The 16582-nt window shown below is 43.6% G+C and overlaps 1 protein-coding gene across 1 annotated transcript; it reads left to right on the forward strand.

Annotated features, from left to right (window-relative positions):
• Window positions 1-446: 446 nt before the first annotated feature.
• TWSG1 (twisted gastrulation BMP signaling modulator 1) lies at window positions 447-16086 on the forward strand. Its single transcript, XM_060281027.1, has 5 exons — window positions 447-675; window positions 4412-4572; window positions 10804-10903; window positions 14115-14381; window positions 15200-16086. The coding sequence occupies exons 1-5, from the start codon at window positions 462-464 to the stop codon at window positions 15379-15381; spliced, it is 924 nt and encodes a 307-aa protein (XP_060137010.1). The 5' UTR covers window positions 447-461; the 3' UTR covers window positions 15382-16086.
• The last annotated feature ends 496 nt before the right edge of the window (window positions 16087-16582 follow it).

Below are 16582 nucleotides of genomic sequence, written 5' to 3' on the forward strand. Positions count from 1 at the left end.
GCTACGAACATGAGTCTGACCAAACTGCGGGAGGCAGTGCAAGACAGGAGTGCCTGGCGTGCTATGGTCCATGGGGTCACGAAGAGTCGGACACGACTAAACGACTAAACAACAACAGTGTCCCCCCATTATGTTGCCTAGTAATTCATATTCTCAACGTCGCACGCCGCCCTGAGACCTTTCGGCTCAAAGGCGGTAGACGAATCTTAATAACCAAAGGTAATAATAATAGTAATTAAATGGGCGGGAAGAACTGCTCCGGCCCTTCTGCTCTCTCAGGCTGGAGCCGCCGCCGCCGCCGACCAGGCGCTCGCCTCCCCGGCGACGCCCAGGGGGTTCCTTCGCCCCGGCGGTGCCGCCCGTGAGAAAGGGCGAGGCCTCTCCCTCCGGGCCCGATCCTGAGGAGAATTCTGAGGAGAATTCTCCTCAGGCGCCTTGCGCGGCGGGGCGTGTGTATGTGAATGACGGGGAGGAGGAGGAGGAGGAAGAGGCGGAGGCGGCCATTCCTTTTCCCGCCTCCTTCTCCTCCCTCTCACAGCCGGGTCTGGAGTGCCAGGCAGGCAGCAAAGGCAGGCAGGCAGGCAGGGGCCCTTTTAGGCGCCTCACGCTGCCCGCCGCCGCCGCCTGGCCCTGCGCGACCGAGCGGAGGCGAGGAAGACGAGGACGGCGAGGTGGGTAAGGGAGGGAGGGGAGGGGAGGGGGCGGCCATAGGGGGGGCGACCCCAATAATAGACCCTCCTCCCCAGAGGATGGGAAAGTTCAGGGGATTTGGGGGGGGGAAGGGGGGCGTTGTTGTTGTAAGAAGCTCTGGGGAATTGGGGGGCTTTGGGGTTGGGGGGAAGGGGGGTGTTTGGGGGTCCCTCTCTCTCCACTCACAGGAAGAAATAATAATAATAATAAGGGCGTCGGGAGGATGCAGAATGCAAGACAAGCCGAAGTTATTTTGTGAAAAGAAAGTCACTTTGCAAAAATGCAACAGTGCATATATATTTTTCATTTGACAAAGGGACTTGTTGCTTTATCATTACAGCGTTCTCTCGTTGCATTTCGCCGAACGGCTCTCTTAAAAAACGCTGGTGTTTTGCGAAACGCAGCGAGCTGAAGTTATTTTGCAAAATGCAGCGAGCTGAAGTTATTTTGTATTGCATTAGATTGCTATAAGACGTACATTTTTTTGTTTCTTCAGCTTGTAAACCGCCTTGAGTATTGTAAGACAGAAAGACGGCATGCAAATTAAAAATGATGAGGATGGTGATGATGAAAGCGCGATAGGGTTACACTATTTGCAAAATGCAACCTTGACTCCCGTTTTTCTTGATGTGAGCGTGCAGGTGCAAGTCAAGATAACGTAATTTTGTAAAATGCAATATTTATATTGGTTGCGTTTTGCAAAATAACGTTGTCCCAACACAGTTTCTTTTCTGTGTATGGGTCTCTTTCTTTTTCCTTTTCTCCTCCTCGCTCCTGGTCTGTCCCTGCTGCGAAAGCACCAGCTGCTTTGCTCAGCCTCCTTGGCTCCTTCAACAAACCTCTCTCTCTCTTTCCCCCCCTGCTCACACCGGTGCTGGTTTTATTTTTATTTCCTCCTCCCAAACCCGCTCCAGCAAACCACGCCAGAGGTGAGGAGCTGTTTTCGTCTTTCTTTGGCACGGGTTTGTGTCTCTTGGCCCAACACATTTGCTCCCCCCCCCTTAGATCTTCTTCCCTTGGAAGTCCAGTGTTTTGTTTTTTGTTTTTAAGGGGAAAGTTTTAGCATCCTCGAAAAGTTTCCTTTTGCCAGTCGTCATCTCAAGGGGCTTAAAAGGGGTTTGTGGGTTGAAATTTGGCTTGGCTTCTTAAAAATAATTTTTATTGGGTTTTCAAGAATAAAATAGGTAAGCAGAGTAAGTTATCTTTTGAATAAAGTATGCTGATGCATTGCACTATTTTACTTTCCGCGCTCTGCAGAAATGTGGAACTTTTGAGAACATTGTAAGCGCCTTTTAACAACTTTAGCTGGCTCGGAGTTGTTAGCATGTGAGTGGCAAAAAGGATCCTTTTATTATGGGTGAATGAGTGTGAAGGTAATTTCTGAGCAGCTTCCAGTGCCCCCTGAAATGTGTCTGGGTGGGTAAAGAAAAAAGCACCTACTTTTAAGTAGCATACTTCTCTGTTTTATGGAACTAAGAAACATAGGTTCAAACCGGTGTTATGGATTACTTTTCAGCATCCCCGTCCCTCTCCAAATAGCAATTTGTTACTGGTTTTTATGCCTAGTTTTTAGAGCCAGAGTGCCTTTCAGGAGAGCAAGGTCCAGGCCATCTGCAACAGCGTGCCTAAAGCCAACACTATAAACAGGTTTCTCAAAATTCAGCAGTCTTGCCAGGTTGCTGTTAGCTTAAGATTATCACGCCGTTCTCAGGTGCTTTTTTTCTAAAATCTAGAATGCTGGAAACAGAAAATGTGTGATGGAGGATGGAAGTACACTGTTAGAAACCTGTGATATTGCTCCAGTAAGCATCCCGTAGCCATTGCTGAGGTCTAGAAAGCTGCTCTTAGGTGCTTATAACCAAGAGGGTCACATAAAGGACATTCCAAGTTTTCTTGGCCTGTTCCAAACCCATCATGGTTTTGACTAATCAACCTTTGCCAGCTTGGGGCATATGTTACGGTAAGAAAGAAGTCTGTTCAAGGAAGAAGCTTCCTAGTTAGGGAGCCAGTTACTGGAAATGATGTAAGGACCCCTCCAAATGTCGTTTTTTATTGCACATGCATGATGATTCGCGCTCATGATGCTATTGGGGCAGTCATACAATATCCCACTTCCCCCCCCCCTAAAATTTTTTATTGGTTTTTCAAAATTTTATACATTTTCACTTTAACCATTTCTAAACATTAAAATAAAAGGTTCTTTCAAACCGTCAGACCTCCTTCCCTTCCTCCATGGGTTCCATATTCAAAGAAATTATATTTTTTCTTTTTCTGCATCTTTTACCATTATCTATCTGTTGTATATCCATAATTACCCAAGTTCGTTTCACATTACAAGTGTCTTTGTATCCTTGCGATTGATTTTAACCGTTTACAGTGGTCTTTTAAGTATATTAAAATTTTATTCCAGTCTTGATCTTCCTGGTTTCTGATCTTTCCCACCATCTCTGCATACTCCATCAACTTGGTCTGCCATTCTTCGCTGGTCGGCACTTCTCCCTCCTTCCATCTCTGGCCAGAAGCATTCTCTCTGCCGTCCTTGCATACATGAAAAGTCTTTTGTCTTCTCTTGGTATCTCTTCACCAATTATACCTGACACAAAAGCTTCTGGTTTTTTAACAAAAATTTTCTAAAACATTTTCTTTAACTCATTATATATCATTTCCCAGCAAGTTTTTAGCACTCCGCAAGACCACCGCATATGGTCGAAGGTACCCTCTTTCCCTTTACATTTCCAACACAGATTTGAACTAGTTCTGTACATTTTTGAAATTTTACTCTGTATTAGATACCAACAGTACATCATTTTCATATACTGTAGTTTTCCTTCAACAAACAGCATGCAGTAAATTTTAGATCCTCTTTCCATAACTTTTCCCATGATGAATCACTGCCGTAGATTCATCTTTTGTATACCATTCTAAAAGTAATTTGTACGTTTTTAAAAGTACTTTCACATTATTTTCCAACAGATGTATTTCAAACCTCGACCTCTCTGTATCAAAACCTTTTTTCTTATCTACTTTAAAGACATCGTTTAATTGATGATACTGTAACCAATCTGTTAATAACTCTTATTTCTTCAAATGTTTTCCATTTTAGTTGGTCTTCTGCTTCTGTTAACAAATCTTTATGAGTGGCCACTTACAATATCCCACTTCTTTCAATACTATTCGTGCATGCAAACGTTTTGCGGCGGTCACTTCATTTACAGTCAGTGCCTATCCTCTGACTTCCTGCTGAACTCCCGTAACTTTTTGTACCAAATACAATGCTGCTTGGCATTCATAAACATGTGGCACTCATCTTGTTCCTTGTTCCAAAGCCTTGTTTTGTAAATGTATACATCTAGACACCCAGTGTTGAGAAACAGTTTGGGGTTGTGTTAAAACACGTTCTCATTATTTTTAAATTGAAAGCAGTAATCTTTGCATCAGCTTCCCAGCTACAATGTAACTTTCTTCTGCTTTCTAGCCACAATTAATTTAATTCAGGTCCTGCCCTTTCTCACTAAACATTGATTAGAAATCAAAGTGTAAAGCTTTCTTTTTTTAAAAAAAGTCTATAGAAAAGTAGTCTAGGATTATTCAAGAGTGTGGAAAACCCACAGAAAAAAACCAAACAAAAACTGTTTTAGGAGCATGTGGTAAGGATGAAAAAGACCTAATTTCTGCTTCAGTAAATGTAGATGCTTCAGTTGCTGCTTTTTAAATATTTCAGTGCTGTCTGAACGTTCCAGAAATCTCCCACTTTCAAGAAAGATGAGGTTGTGGTGCTGCACAGCGGCGGCACTTACTAGTCTGCTGTTCTTCTGGATCCCATCCTCAATGTGCTGCAACAAGGCGCTCTGTGCAAGCGATGTCAGCAAGTGCTTAATACAGGTAGGAGAGAATACAGTTTTTGTCGCAAATGGATAGGAAAGTACAGGTTGGCTGCTAACAGCATGGGTTTATGTGATGAATAAGAAATCCTGAAATAAGAAGTAAAATAAAAATGAAGTTTGTGTCGGCACAAATGGGAGTTTTTGTCTCTACCTTTCTTTCAAATGTTCATTTTTCTTACAGAAAATAAAAAATCAGCCTTACAGTGGATAATATTGTGGAGTCAAACTGATTAATCAGGTGAATTGGCACTCTTAACATGCATTTCGTGCCTTTAAACTATTTTCTCTTCCCCCCTCCCGCCTTAGTATGAGCTTATCTGGGGAATCAATGCAAAACCTTACCTTCTTATCAATCCCCAACCTACTCAGAGTAGACATATTGAAATCGGTGAACCTAAGTTAACCATGTCCATTGTAGGACAAGCATTAGATATAGCCCTTAAACAATATACAATGTAGGCTTTGGTAGATTTAGCTTTCTGAGATAAAAGTTTAATATCTGTAGGAGACAGAATGTGCTGCAGTGACAATAATTAAGTTATGATGAATTGAAACTGCAGTAATGAAATTACTGTTTACCATAAGACAGGTTGTCAGAAGTTACAATTTCAGAACAGTAATGCTCTAATTGCTGGGTGCTATTCAGTGCTAATCCTAGTCAGAGTAGACCCATCGGAGTTAATGGAGATTACTAATTTAGGTTCATTATTTTCAGTGGGTCTGCTAAATTGAATACAGCCCAGTGAAAAAGTATAGGATAGGCTAGCCACAGTGACTGGTGCTCTGCCAGCTTCCCGGCTGGACTATTGTAATGCACTGTTTGTGGAGCTGCCCTTGAGGACTGTTTGGAATATACAATTACTTGAGACCACAGTGGCCGAAATGTTAACCCTTGCAGCCAGAATCAAGTAACACCCCTTCTGAAATCTTGACAATGGCTCCCTCTGGACAGAATGCAAAGTGTTGGTGTTGACCTGCAAATCCCTAAATGACTTGAGGCCCAAATACCTGAATTAGTGCCTCGCCCTGCATCAACCTTTCTGCTCTTAGACCTGGAGGGAAGGCCCTTTTCATCATCACACAGCCAGGAGAAGTGCGTTAATGCGGTGAAAACAGGACGGGGCCTTTTCCGTGGCGGCTATGGGTGCCCCCTAGAGGCGTGGCCGACACAGATGCCTTTGTTATTTGGGCGCCAAGTAAAAATTAAACTTCCCCAGCCTTTGGGAAATTAATAGGAATTTATTCACTGCTGCAAGTGGGAGAACCGAGGCTGTGACTCCCTAAGCATTTTTAATCCCCCCCCCCCCCGGTTTTACTCATTGAACTGAATTGGTTTCATTGCAGTGTCGTTTTTATTGTTATGAAGGGCAGGCTAAACATTTCCTTATAAAAATAAAATTCAGCAACTGCTGATGTGTGGGAATCATAGTTCCTAGAAATCAATGATGACCCAATATAGTTAAACAGGAGTGTTTGCTTAAAGCACGATGGAATCCTGTTTCTTTAGCAAAGGGTAATCTCAGAATAATGCTTCCAAATTACCGTGTGAGTTACCTTGAGGGCAGTCTGCTCTGAATCTTGTTTGTATGTGCAAGCTTAGAGGAGAGTGACTCACAAGAAGGACAAGCCCAAGACTTGCTAATTAAAGAGTTGGCTACGCCCACCACCCTATTTTTAAAAATGTGTATTTAACTTGAGCAATATTAAGCATACCATGCAAAAAACTCTGATTACTTAGAATTGAAAGGGACCCAGGGGTAATCTAGTCCCAACTCCTTGCAATGCAGGAAATGCTTATATGCTAGGTTGTCATATATATATATATATATATATATATATATATTAAATAGAAGAAGAGTTTGGATTTGATATCCCGCTTTATCACTACCCGAAGGAGTCTCAAAGCGGCTAACAATCTCCTTTCCCCTCCTCCCCCACAACAGACACCCTGTACGGTGGGTGGGGCTGAGAGACTTCAAAGAAGTGTGACTAGCCCAAGGTCACCCAGCAGCTGCATGTGGAGGAGCGGAGACACGAACCCGGTTCCCCAGATTACAAGTCTACCGCTCTTAACCACTACACCACACTGGCTCTAAGATGAGGCATGTGCTAAGGTTTTTGAGATGATAATCAGCTAATTCAGAAGATAACCGAGACATTGTGTAAAGTGAAGGCGAGGTCATATTCAGTGCTTGAAGTGCAAAAACCTTAGTTAAGCCAATAGTTACGCTGAATCCATGTTTCTGGCTCTGATTCTTTGTATATTTCTGCCGGTGGGAAATGCCACTCCTCTTATGTAAAACACAATGTGTAAAATAGCCATGGTAATTTTTGTTGGCATCCATCTGTCTCGAGAGGCAATGGGGTACCATAGTACCGGTAATGTACTTTTAATTTTGAAACTTGACACACTTCAACATTGCTGCGTGGGGGGGGGGGAAGCATCCTTCAGTATTGCTAGCTATGTTTGATAGGTTATACCTGGGTCCCTTTGAAACTCATGGGACATTCATATCTGATTTAAGAAGAACAGATATGACCAACTTTTTGTACCTAGGTGGAAGATTCCATGTACAGTCACAGCTCTGGTTGCAAACGCTGTGGGTTATGCATTTTCGGGTTGCGCTCCGTGCTGAACCCAGAAGTACCGTAACGGGTTACTTCCGGGTTTCGGTGCTCACACATGCGCAGAAACACAAAATGGCATCATGCACAGAGGTGCCGAATTGCGTCATGCGCAGACGCGGCACTGTGAGTTGCAAACGCACCTCCCGCACCCGAGGTATGACTGTATAACAAAAGCAGGTCCCTGAACTCAAGATGCGGGAAGAAGATTAAGCAAGATGCATTGCTCTGAATTTTTTCACTCGGTGAAGTAGAAGAGGCGGCATTCATTATATACTGCCTTTTCCAGAATGGGGGAAATAAATGCATAAATATTTATTTCATCAGCTCTGTAACAGATGTGAATGAGATCAACAATTTCTTGTCTTGAGACATGTTTCATTTGTATTGTGGCGCTGGATGAGTCTTTTAAATATCCTGTTAGTCATTTCTTCTTCCCTGAGAGCTTTGGCTTTAATAAAATTCTTGGCAGTCTGCATGTTAACCCATTAGTTTATGTCAGGCTTCCTCAACCTTGGCCCTCCAGATGTTTTTGGCCTACAACTCCCATGATCCCTAGCTAGCAGGACCAGTGGTCAGGGATGATGGGACCTGGTTTATGTGTAATACAGTGAGCTATCAAGAAAAAAAACTAGAGCAATATAGCTCAAGTACATCCTATTTTATTTTAAACACTTATTAATATATATACTTCCACTGGTGAGAGTTTTATTAAGTAACTAGCTGGCCCTGCAGGCGTTGCTGTGCGTTAGTCTGTCAAATGGAGGGTAATAGGCCCCCTTCAGGTCCCCCTGAGCCTCAGAGTCCCCCTGTTTTACAGGATCTCGTGGCGGAGGTGGGGTTTGTGGGTGTGGTGCCTAGTTGTGGCTAATCCCTGTGACTGCCCCCACCGTGTCCCGATCCATGATCTATTCTGTTTGTTCCCCCCCCCTCCATGACCGGCGTATCTCATGACGTTTTGAAGGATGGTATTTATTTTTGTCTTGTGGTTATTTGGTGGGGGATTTTGGGGGGGTAGTGGTGCTAAATTTTAAAGTAAAAACCCCTTGCCGTGCCCACAAGTGTGGTGCTGTGGGTTATCCCCCCCCCCGGCCTAGTGGGGGCCTGGCAGGGGCCTACATAAAACAAAGGCCGTGCTGCGGCCTGCGATACATGATCTTGCCCTCTCCCCCCCCCCACCGGGACTAGTGGGGGCCTGGCAGGGGCCTAGGGGTCTGGTAATGTCTGCCTTTGTGGTTTCAGTTGCTTGGTTGATGATGTCATTATTTGGTTTGTGGGTGTGGTATAGATTTGACAGGAAGGGAGGGGTGTACTGTGGGAGGAATTCCACTTGAGGGCGCTGTTTTACTTGGTGGAAAAGCAGGTTTCTACCTGCGCAGGTATGAAATTTGAGGGATTTTTTTGCCCTACAAACAGGGAGTGGCATGGATCGTTGTGTCCAAATTTCAGGACGATTGGTCAAGTGGTTACAGAGAAAAGTGGAGTCCACACGTTCACCATTTTTACATTTATATATATATAGATACTTGGTAATTTTGCATATAGGGACGTGGGTGGCACTGTGGGTTAAACCACAGAGCCTAGGGCTTGCCGATCAGGAGGACGGCGGTTCGAATTCCCGCGACGGGGTGAGCTCCCGTTGCTCAATCCCAGCTCCTGCCAACCTAGCAGTTCGAAAGCACGTCAAAGTGCAAGTAGATAAATAGGAACCGCTACAGCGGGAAGGTAAACGGCGTTTCCGTGTGCTGCTCTGGTTCGCCAGAAGCACCACAACCTCAAAGTTGGTCACGACAGGACTTAATGGTCAGGGTTCCCTTTACCTTTACCTTTAATATTTTCCTATGTATGATCCTAAGAAACTCTGTGATCACTAAAAGTCAGCATGGGTTCCTGAAAAATAAGTCATGTCAGACTAATCTGATCTCATTTTTTGACAGAATTACAAGCCTGGTAGATGAAGGGAACGCTGTGGATGTAGCCTATCTTGATTTCAGCAAGGCCTTTGACAAGGTGCCCCATGATATTCTTGTAAAGAAGCTGGTAAAATGTGGGCTAGACAATGCTACCATTCAGTGGATTTGTAACTGGCTTACTGACCGAACCCAAAGGGTGCTCATCAGTGGCTCCTCCTCATCCTGGAGAGTAGTGACTAGTGGGGTGCCACAGGGTTCTGTCTTGGGCCCAGTCTTGTTCAACATCTTTATCAATGACTTGGATGATGGGCTTGAGGGCATCCTGAGCAAGTTTGCAGATGACACCAAATTGGGAGGGGTGGCTAACACCCCAGAGGACAGGATCACACTTCAGAATGACCTTAACAGATTAGACAACTGGGCCAAAGCAAACAAGATGAATTTTAACAAGGAGAAATGTAAAGTACTACACTTGGGCAAAAAAAATGAAAGGCACAAATACAGGATGGGAGACACCTGGCTTGAAAGCAGTACATGTGAAAAGGATCTAGGAGTCTTGGTAGACCACAAACTTGACATGAGTCAGCAGTGTGATGCAGCAGCTAAAAAAGCCAATGCAATTCTGGGCTGCATCAATAGGAGTATAGCATCTAGATCAAGGGAAGTAATAGTACCACTGTATTCTGCTCTGGTCAGACCTCACCTGGAGTACTGTGTCCAGTTCTGGGCACCACAGTTCAAGAAGGATACTGATAAGCTGGAACGTGTCCAGAAGAGGGCAACCAAAATGGTCAAAGGCCTGGAAACGATGCCTTATGAGGAACGGCTTAGGGAGCTGGGTATGTTTAGCCTGGAGAAGAGAAGGTTAAGGGGTGATATGATAACCATGTTCAAATATATAAAAGGATATCATATAGAGGAGGGAGAAAGGTTGTTTTCTGCTGCTCCAGAGAAGCGGACACGGAGCAATGGATTCAAACTACAAGAAAGAAAATTCCACCTAAACATTAGGAAGAACTTCCTGACAGTAAGAGCTGTTCGGCAGTGGAATTTGCTGCCAAGGAGTGTGGTGGAGTCTCCTTCTTTGGAGGTCTTTAAGCAGAGGCTTGACAGCCATCTGTCAGGAATGCTTTGATGGTGTTTCCTGCTTGGCAGGGGGTTGGACTGGATGGCCCTTGTGGTCTCTTCCAACTCTATGATTCTATGATTCTATGATTCTATGATTCTATGATTCTAATTTTGCATAGCAGAATTTACTATGCTTCCAAATGGTAGTGGAGTCAAAAAGATTATTTCTGTTAATCTGCACGGCACATAGCAAATGTGCAATTAAAAACCACCCCTCTTAAATAAGCAGCCTCATCATGGTTTGTATGACTGTTTTTGCAATTGTATATGGATAAGGGCCTCTCCAGGCTGGTGCTTTATTGCAGGTGTATTTTGCAACATATTTTTGACACAGTAATGCCTTGGTGGTGGATTCATTCTGTTCTATGATTCCCCACCACCACCAATGTTACCACATTATTGCTATCTGGAGAGTCTATAGTGCAACAGAAGTAACGTGGGGGGAAAACAAAGCAGAATATTTTCCTATGTATGATCCTAACTGGTAGTGGGGGTGGGGGAGGCATTTGTCTCTCGTGGTATTTTATACACAGTAATATCTAACTGGTGTGTTGTGTTTCCAGGAGCTGTGTCAATGCCGGCCTGTTGAAGGGAACTGTTCCTGTTGCAAAGAGTGCATGTTGTGTCTGGGCACTCTGTGGGACGAGTGCTGTGACTGTGTTGGTAAGTTCATTCATTCTTTATCACCTAATACGCCCTTGTCTGCTTCAGATACTCATGTCCACTGCTTTGGATCTGTGGCTTTTAAGAGCCATGTCAATACAATGGAGCAGAGCATACACGGAATCCAGGGCTTTAGGGCAGTGGGTTACCAACTGGTGGTCCATGGGACCCTCTAGAGGACTGAGGAGTGGCTCCAACCCCTCCTCTGGCAGGTCTGGGGGTTCTCCATCAAGCCTCCGTCTGGAGGGGCCCCCTCAAGGGGAGCCTCAGCATTGGATTCAGGGAACGTTGCCTGCTACTCAGGGTCCTCGCCCTTTGGGGTGTCTGGTTCATCATGTCTGGCACCATGTCAGGGCTAGCCATGGCACTCACTGAGAAAAAAGTAGGGTATACCCATGAGCTAGATTTATTAGGGAAGGAGAAACAGCTGTGCATGTCTGTGTCTATGGTTCAGTTTGTATGTTGGAAGAGCAATATGGTTGCTGCTTCCCCATGAGCTGAATCATGCTCTATTCCAGTAACTTCCCCAAACAGGAACCACAGAACTGAGGGGCATGACGTCGCTCTTTCCCACATCAAGGGTGACTTGTTCCGTAGAAGGGAGGGGGCAGCAGTGGTGTGACAACTAACTTCGTTGTTCATCCATCCTGTGTTCCACTTCACAGGCATACAGGGGAGGTGTGGGATTAATTTCACTGAACCACACTGTGTTGGTAATTCATGAGTTGAGCCCCCTACCAGAGCCTGCCCTGTCCCACTGATTAAGTTTCCGTATGGCAGATGTTTCAGAGCCTTGTGGCTTATTTAGGCAGTATTTCAGGCTGCTGTAGGCCAAACGGAGATGATGTTGATTTTTACCATATTTGTATCTGACAGTCTGTTCTCCTAACCAGTGACCCAAATCCCGAATTTACACAGCTGAGGGTTATTTTGGCTAAATACATAGCTGCCAAGTTTTCCCTTTTCTTGCGAGGAAGCCTATTCAGCATGAGGGAAAATCCCTTTAAAAAAGGGATAACTTGGCAGCTATGTAAATAGTCTGTTTTTCATGCTGTCTCCCGGGATGCATGTAAAGTTTTTTTGGGGGGGGGCACATCTTCATGTGCAGAAGTTAATGATTCCCTGTGTCTCCTCCACCTTGGGCTGATTCAATGCACCTCAGGGTGCAACGGCGCACTGATTGAAAACGACTGGTGTAAAATAGTGAGTGGCCTGCAGAATAAGTGGATTGTAATGCTATTTTTGTAGTTTAACCAAATACAACAAAACAATTCTTCAGAATTTAGTTTCTACATCCTATCACTTTTAAACTGTGTGTATGTGTGTGCGCACACACACACACACATACGGTACACATACACATATATGTTGCATTTGGGAAAGTAATCCGTATGCTATTATTACCCTAAAGTAAGGTGCTGGTGAGTTTGTACAGATGTGTTTATCAATGTGCATTAAATAAGGAAAGTGATACAGTGGTACCTCGACTTACGAAGGCGATCCGTTCTACAGCGTTCTTCGTAAGTCGAAGTCTTCGGTTGTCGAAGCGCCCGTTTTGTGCCTGTGCGAAGCGCGCTTCTGCGCATGTGCCAACGGCGCGCACTGCTTCTGCTCAGGCGCAGAATGCGCGCACGGCGAAAAGACTTCCAGGTTTGTCGACTTCGGAAGTCGAAACCTTCGGAAGTCGAGTTGTTCGGATGTCGAGGTACCACTGTGCTTTCAATAGAGCTTTCATGCATATTATTTATTTATTTATACCCCGCTCATCTGGCTGGGTTTCCCCCGCCACTCTGGGCAGCTTCCAACAAATACCAAAATACATTAAAGTATACATTAAAGCATGGAGTATATTTAGCTATGCCGTGAAATGGAAGCAGTGTCTCATGTGCCATTGACTGTGCTTATTTCACGCCTTTGGCAAGTGAAGTTGCTTCTCTAACTCTGGCAAGAGATTAAACTCCTTGGTAAACAAAATTGCATTCTTGAATTGTGATCAAATAAGCTTTGCACAAATTTGATACTTTTCCAAGAAAAGGTGATTTGTAATTTCATCCTGTGTCACAAGGAGACAAAAGGCTTCAGTGTCTGTGAGACAAAATAAGAAGCTTGAGGTTCATAGTTTGTCCCCCCACAAAAAAAAACAACCTGCCTACCCTTTTCCACCAGGCTTAAAAGGAAGGTGATGTCTTGGTGTTTCTTGCTACTTAAAGCACATTGCGGTAATCCAGGTTACTAGTGCATGTACTACTACAGTGTTGAAGTTATCCTTTTTTTCTTCTTTTTTAAAGATTTTTATTGAAGTACGAGAATTTTTACATACATTATATTCTCTCCTTCCAATTTTTAATTTCCCGTACCATTTTTCCTTTCCCTTCCCACCCCCTCCCCTACCCATAATCCATTGGAAGGGTTCAAACAGTTGTCCTCAGCCTAAATCTAAATCTATAAGAAGATGATTACAAATAAAGAACTGACAACCCAACTTATTCAAAAGATATGGAGTAAAGAAGAACAAATCAGCGAATCAAAGGTCGAAAGGATAATGAAAGGAATAGATGAGATTAAAGTAAGCAAATTTAGGGAGCTCGAACTAAAATTCTTTCTAAAATGGTATAGAACTCCGGCTCAGCTAGCCAATATGATACCAGGATTGAACCCTAACTGCTGGCACTGTGAACAAGCCAAGGGATGGTTCTCCCATATGTATTGGGAATGCCCAGAGGTAGGGGGATTTTGGAATAAAATCCTTAAGGTTATTAATGAAGTTTTTAAAGTGAAGCTACCTATAGACTTCAATCTTATGACAATGGGTATACTAGGAAACATGGCCATAGAGTGTTGAAGTTATCCTGATCCAGATGTGCTGTTGGATGGAAGCTGGTAAAAGGCACCTTGTCTAATGGCAAAGCTTTATCCTGGAATATCCCCAAGCTATGTGCCTGCTCCTTTAAAGGGATTAGCCATGCTTCAAGCTACAGACTCAAGCACCACCCAAAATAAGTACCTGGGAGGTGAAAGGGGCAAGACAAACTTTTTTGGAAACTGTCTTGAGGGCTTTTCTAAACAGTAAAGTGGTGTATAAACTCTATGAAATAAATAAGTTTCAGATCTTATCAGTGCTCCCTGCTCATCATTTGAAGTTGAACATTTTGCCTTTCAAAAAATGCTGCTGCTTATAGGTGCATTTTATTTTTATTTTGCTCACCTCCAGGTATGTGCAACCCTCGCAATTATAGCGACACACCTCCCACGTCCAAGAGTACTGTTGAGGAATTGCACGGGCCAATCCCCTCTCTTTTCCGAGCGCTTACAGAAGGGGACACCCAGCTGCACTGGAATATTGTTTCGTTCCCCGTTGCGGAAGAAGTGTCCCACCACGAGAACTTGGTCTCCATTTTAGAGTCAGTGAACCACCCCCAGCACCAGAACGTCTCCGTTTCAAGCAACAACGTCCACACGCCGTTCTCCAGCGACAAAGGTAAGCGGGCTGCTGCTCAGAGACTGAGCTCTTAGAATTGGGGTTGAGTTGGTTCGTTTGGAAAAGAGAGGAAGGAAGAACGATGCATTAGCTGCCGTTGTAAAGTACAGGCAAGCGTTGTCATGGTTCCAAAGTGTGGGGCTATGCCTGGTCCACAGAATATGGTGAATCGCTGCTTACATTTGAATCCCATGGCTTCCCCCCAGAGAGTCCTGGGAACTGTAGTTTAGTCAGGGTGCTGGGAATGTAGTTCTGTCAGAGGGTAAACTGTTGCTCCCAGGATTCTTTGGGGGAAAGCTTTAAATGTATGTTGTGTCTACAACCAATGGGTTTTTTGAACTGATTTTTAATATTGAGTTGTGTTTACTTTCTCTGCTGTATCACAGCCCAAGTTCTCCAGAGAAGGGGGGGGGAGAGATAAATAGATAAGAGCAGGCATCCCCAAACTCGGCCCTCCAGATGTTTTGAGACTACAACTCCCATCATCCCTAGCTAACAGGACCAGTGGTCAGGGATGATGGGAATGGTAGTCCCAAAACATCTGGAGGGCCGAGTTTGGGGATGCCCAGATAAGAGTGTGCAGAGCAGAAGGAGACAAAGGTTATACCGATTTTGCTACTGCAATAATTCCACACGGGACATAATTTATTTTAAATGTTATCTCAAAACTGACAGGTTTGTTTGGGTCAAGAAAAAAAAACTGTTCCATTCACCCTGAATTAAGTTGGAAATTAAGTTACTGGTTCCATTGTCTGAATGATTGGCAGCTTGAGCTTTTCTCAGCAAACTAAAGTGCCTTTCTCGCTCTCTTCGTTTAGAAGCCACGTGCACGGTGGTTTACTTCGATGACTGTATGTCGGTGCATCAGTGCAAGAGCTCCTGCGAATCTATGGGAGCATCAAAATACCGATGGTTTCACAATGCCTGCTGCGAATGTATTGGACCAGAGTGTATCGACTATGGCAGTAAAACTGTAAGATGCACAAATTGTATGTTCTGAAGCCAGAAGCTGAATTTTTTTTTTTATCATAGACACCAAAGTTATTTTTTTATTGATAAAGATTGAATGTGGGAGGATTGCTTGAGAATGGAATACAGTAGTTGCAACGCAGAGGAGATGTACAAAATATTAAAACATGCAATTCCAACACCACTCCCTTTAAATAAGGTAATACAGTGTTAACTAGCAAATGCGTGTTTTCTTAAAATATTAACTAGGCATATTAGAGTTTTCTTTGATTTGAATATGCCAACTTATGTACAGGATCGTCTTGTTGAGGAGGGGGAGCATGAAGCTTCACATAAATCGTAACTCTGGAATTTTCCTGAACTTTCAGATTTGGACTGGTGTGTAGCCTGATGCAGCGCAGCACACAGATTTCTATCATGATAGATCTTTTTAAAAGTAGGGTGGCAGTTACATGAAAGTCTCCATCCATCACTATTTGCTTATAAGAAGGAAAGCATCAAGATTTTTTAAATCAAAATATGTGTCCGCTTCTCTTTGTTTCTTGCTCTAGTTAAAAAAAGAGAACATCCATTAATTGAAAATTAAAATATAAATCATAGTGAACTCAGAAATAACTGATATGTAAGCAGCAAGGAAGAGATTTGGATGAAAAGCAGTTGTGTCAGGATCTTTTGCTATTTTTCTTTATTATGTACAAATTCACTGAGACTCAATAAAGTATATTTTTAAAAGCCAGCTAATTCTATTTTTTATAAAATTTATATACTTGACTCTTTTGTATTTCACCCTCTTTTCTACTGTAGCTTTTAATAATATACTGTTAATGAGTTTCACTAAGTCACCATTGGCAATCCTTACATGGAAACCGTAGATTCTTAGACTCACAGAATTGTAGAGTTGGAAGCGGGACCCCAAGAGTCATCTAGTCCAACCCCCTGCAACGCTCTTTCACACGCAGGCATTTTGTACATGATCCTAGGAAACACAAATATGTTGCACAGGGGGAGAATGCTTCTATTATCCAGAAGTGTTTTACCAAGAAAATGGTTGGTTCTCTTAATTTTGAGCCAACAACCAGCCACTATGCAGAGGTCATCTTCCCTTACCCGCCCAACTGCTGACTAGTGCTATCAGTGCTGACCACATTAAGCATTAGTCTGGCTGCCCCCCCCCCTGCACTATATATTTAAAGCTGCTCTTGGCATCTGTCAAGACAGTAGAAGATTTCTTG

This window comes from Zootoca vivipara, chromosome 12, assembly GCF_963506605.1.
Source record: "Zootoca vivipara chromosome 12, rZooViv1.1, whole genome shotgun sequence".
Taxonomy (NCBI): domain Eukaryota; kingdom Metazoa; phylum Chordata; class Lepidosauria; order Squamata; family Lacertidae; genus Zootoca; species Zootoca vivipara.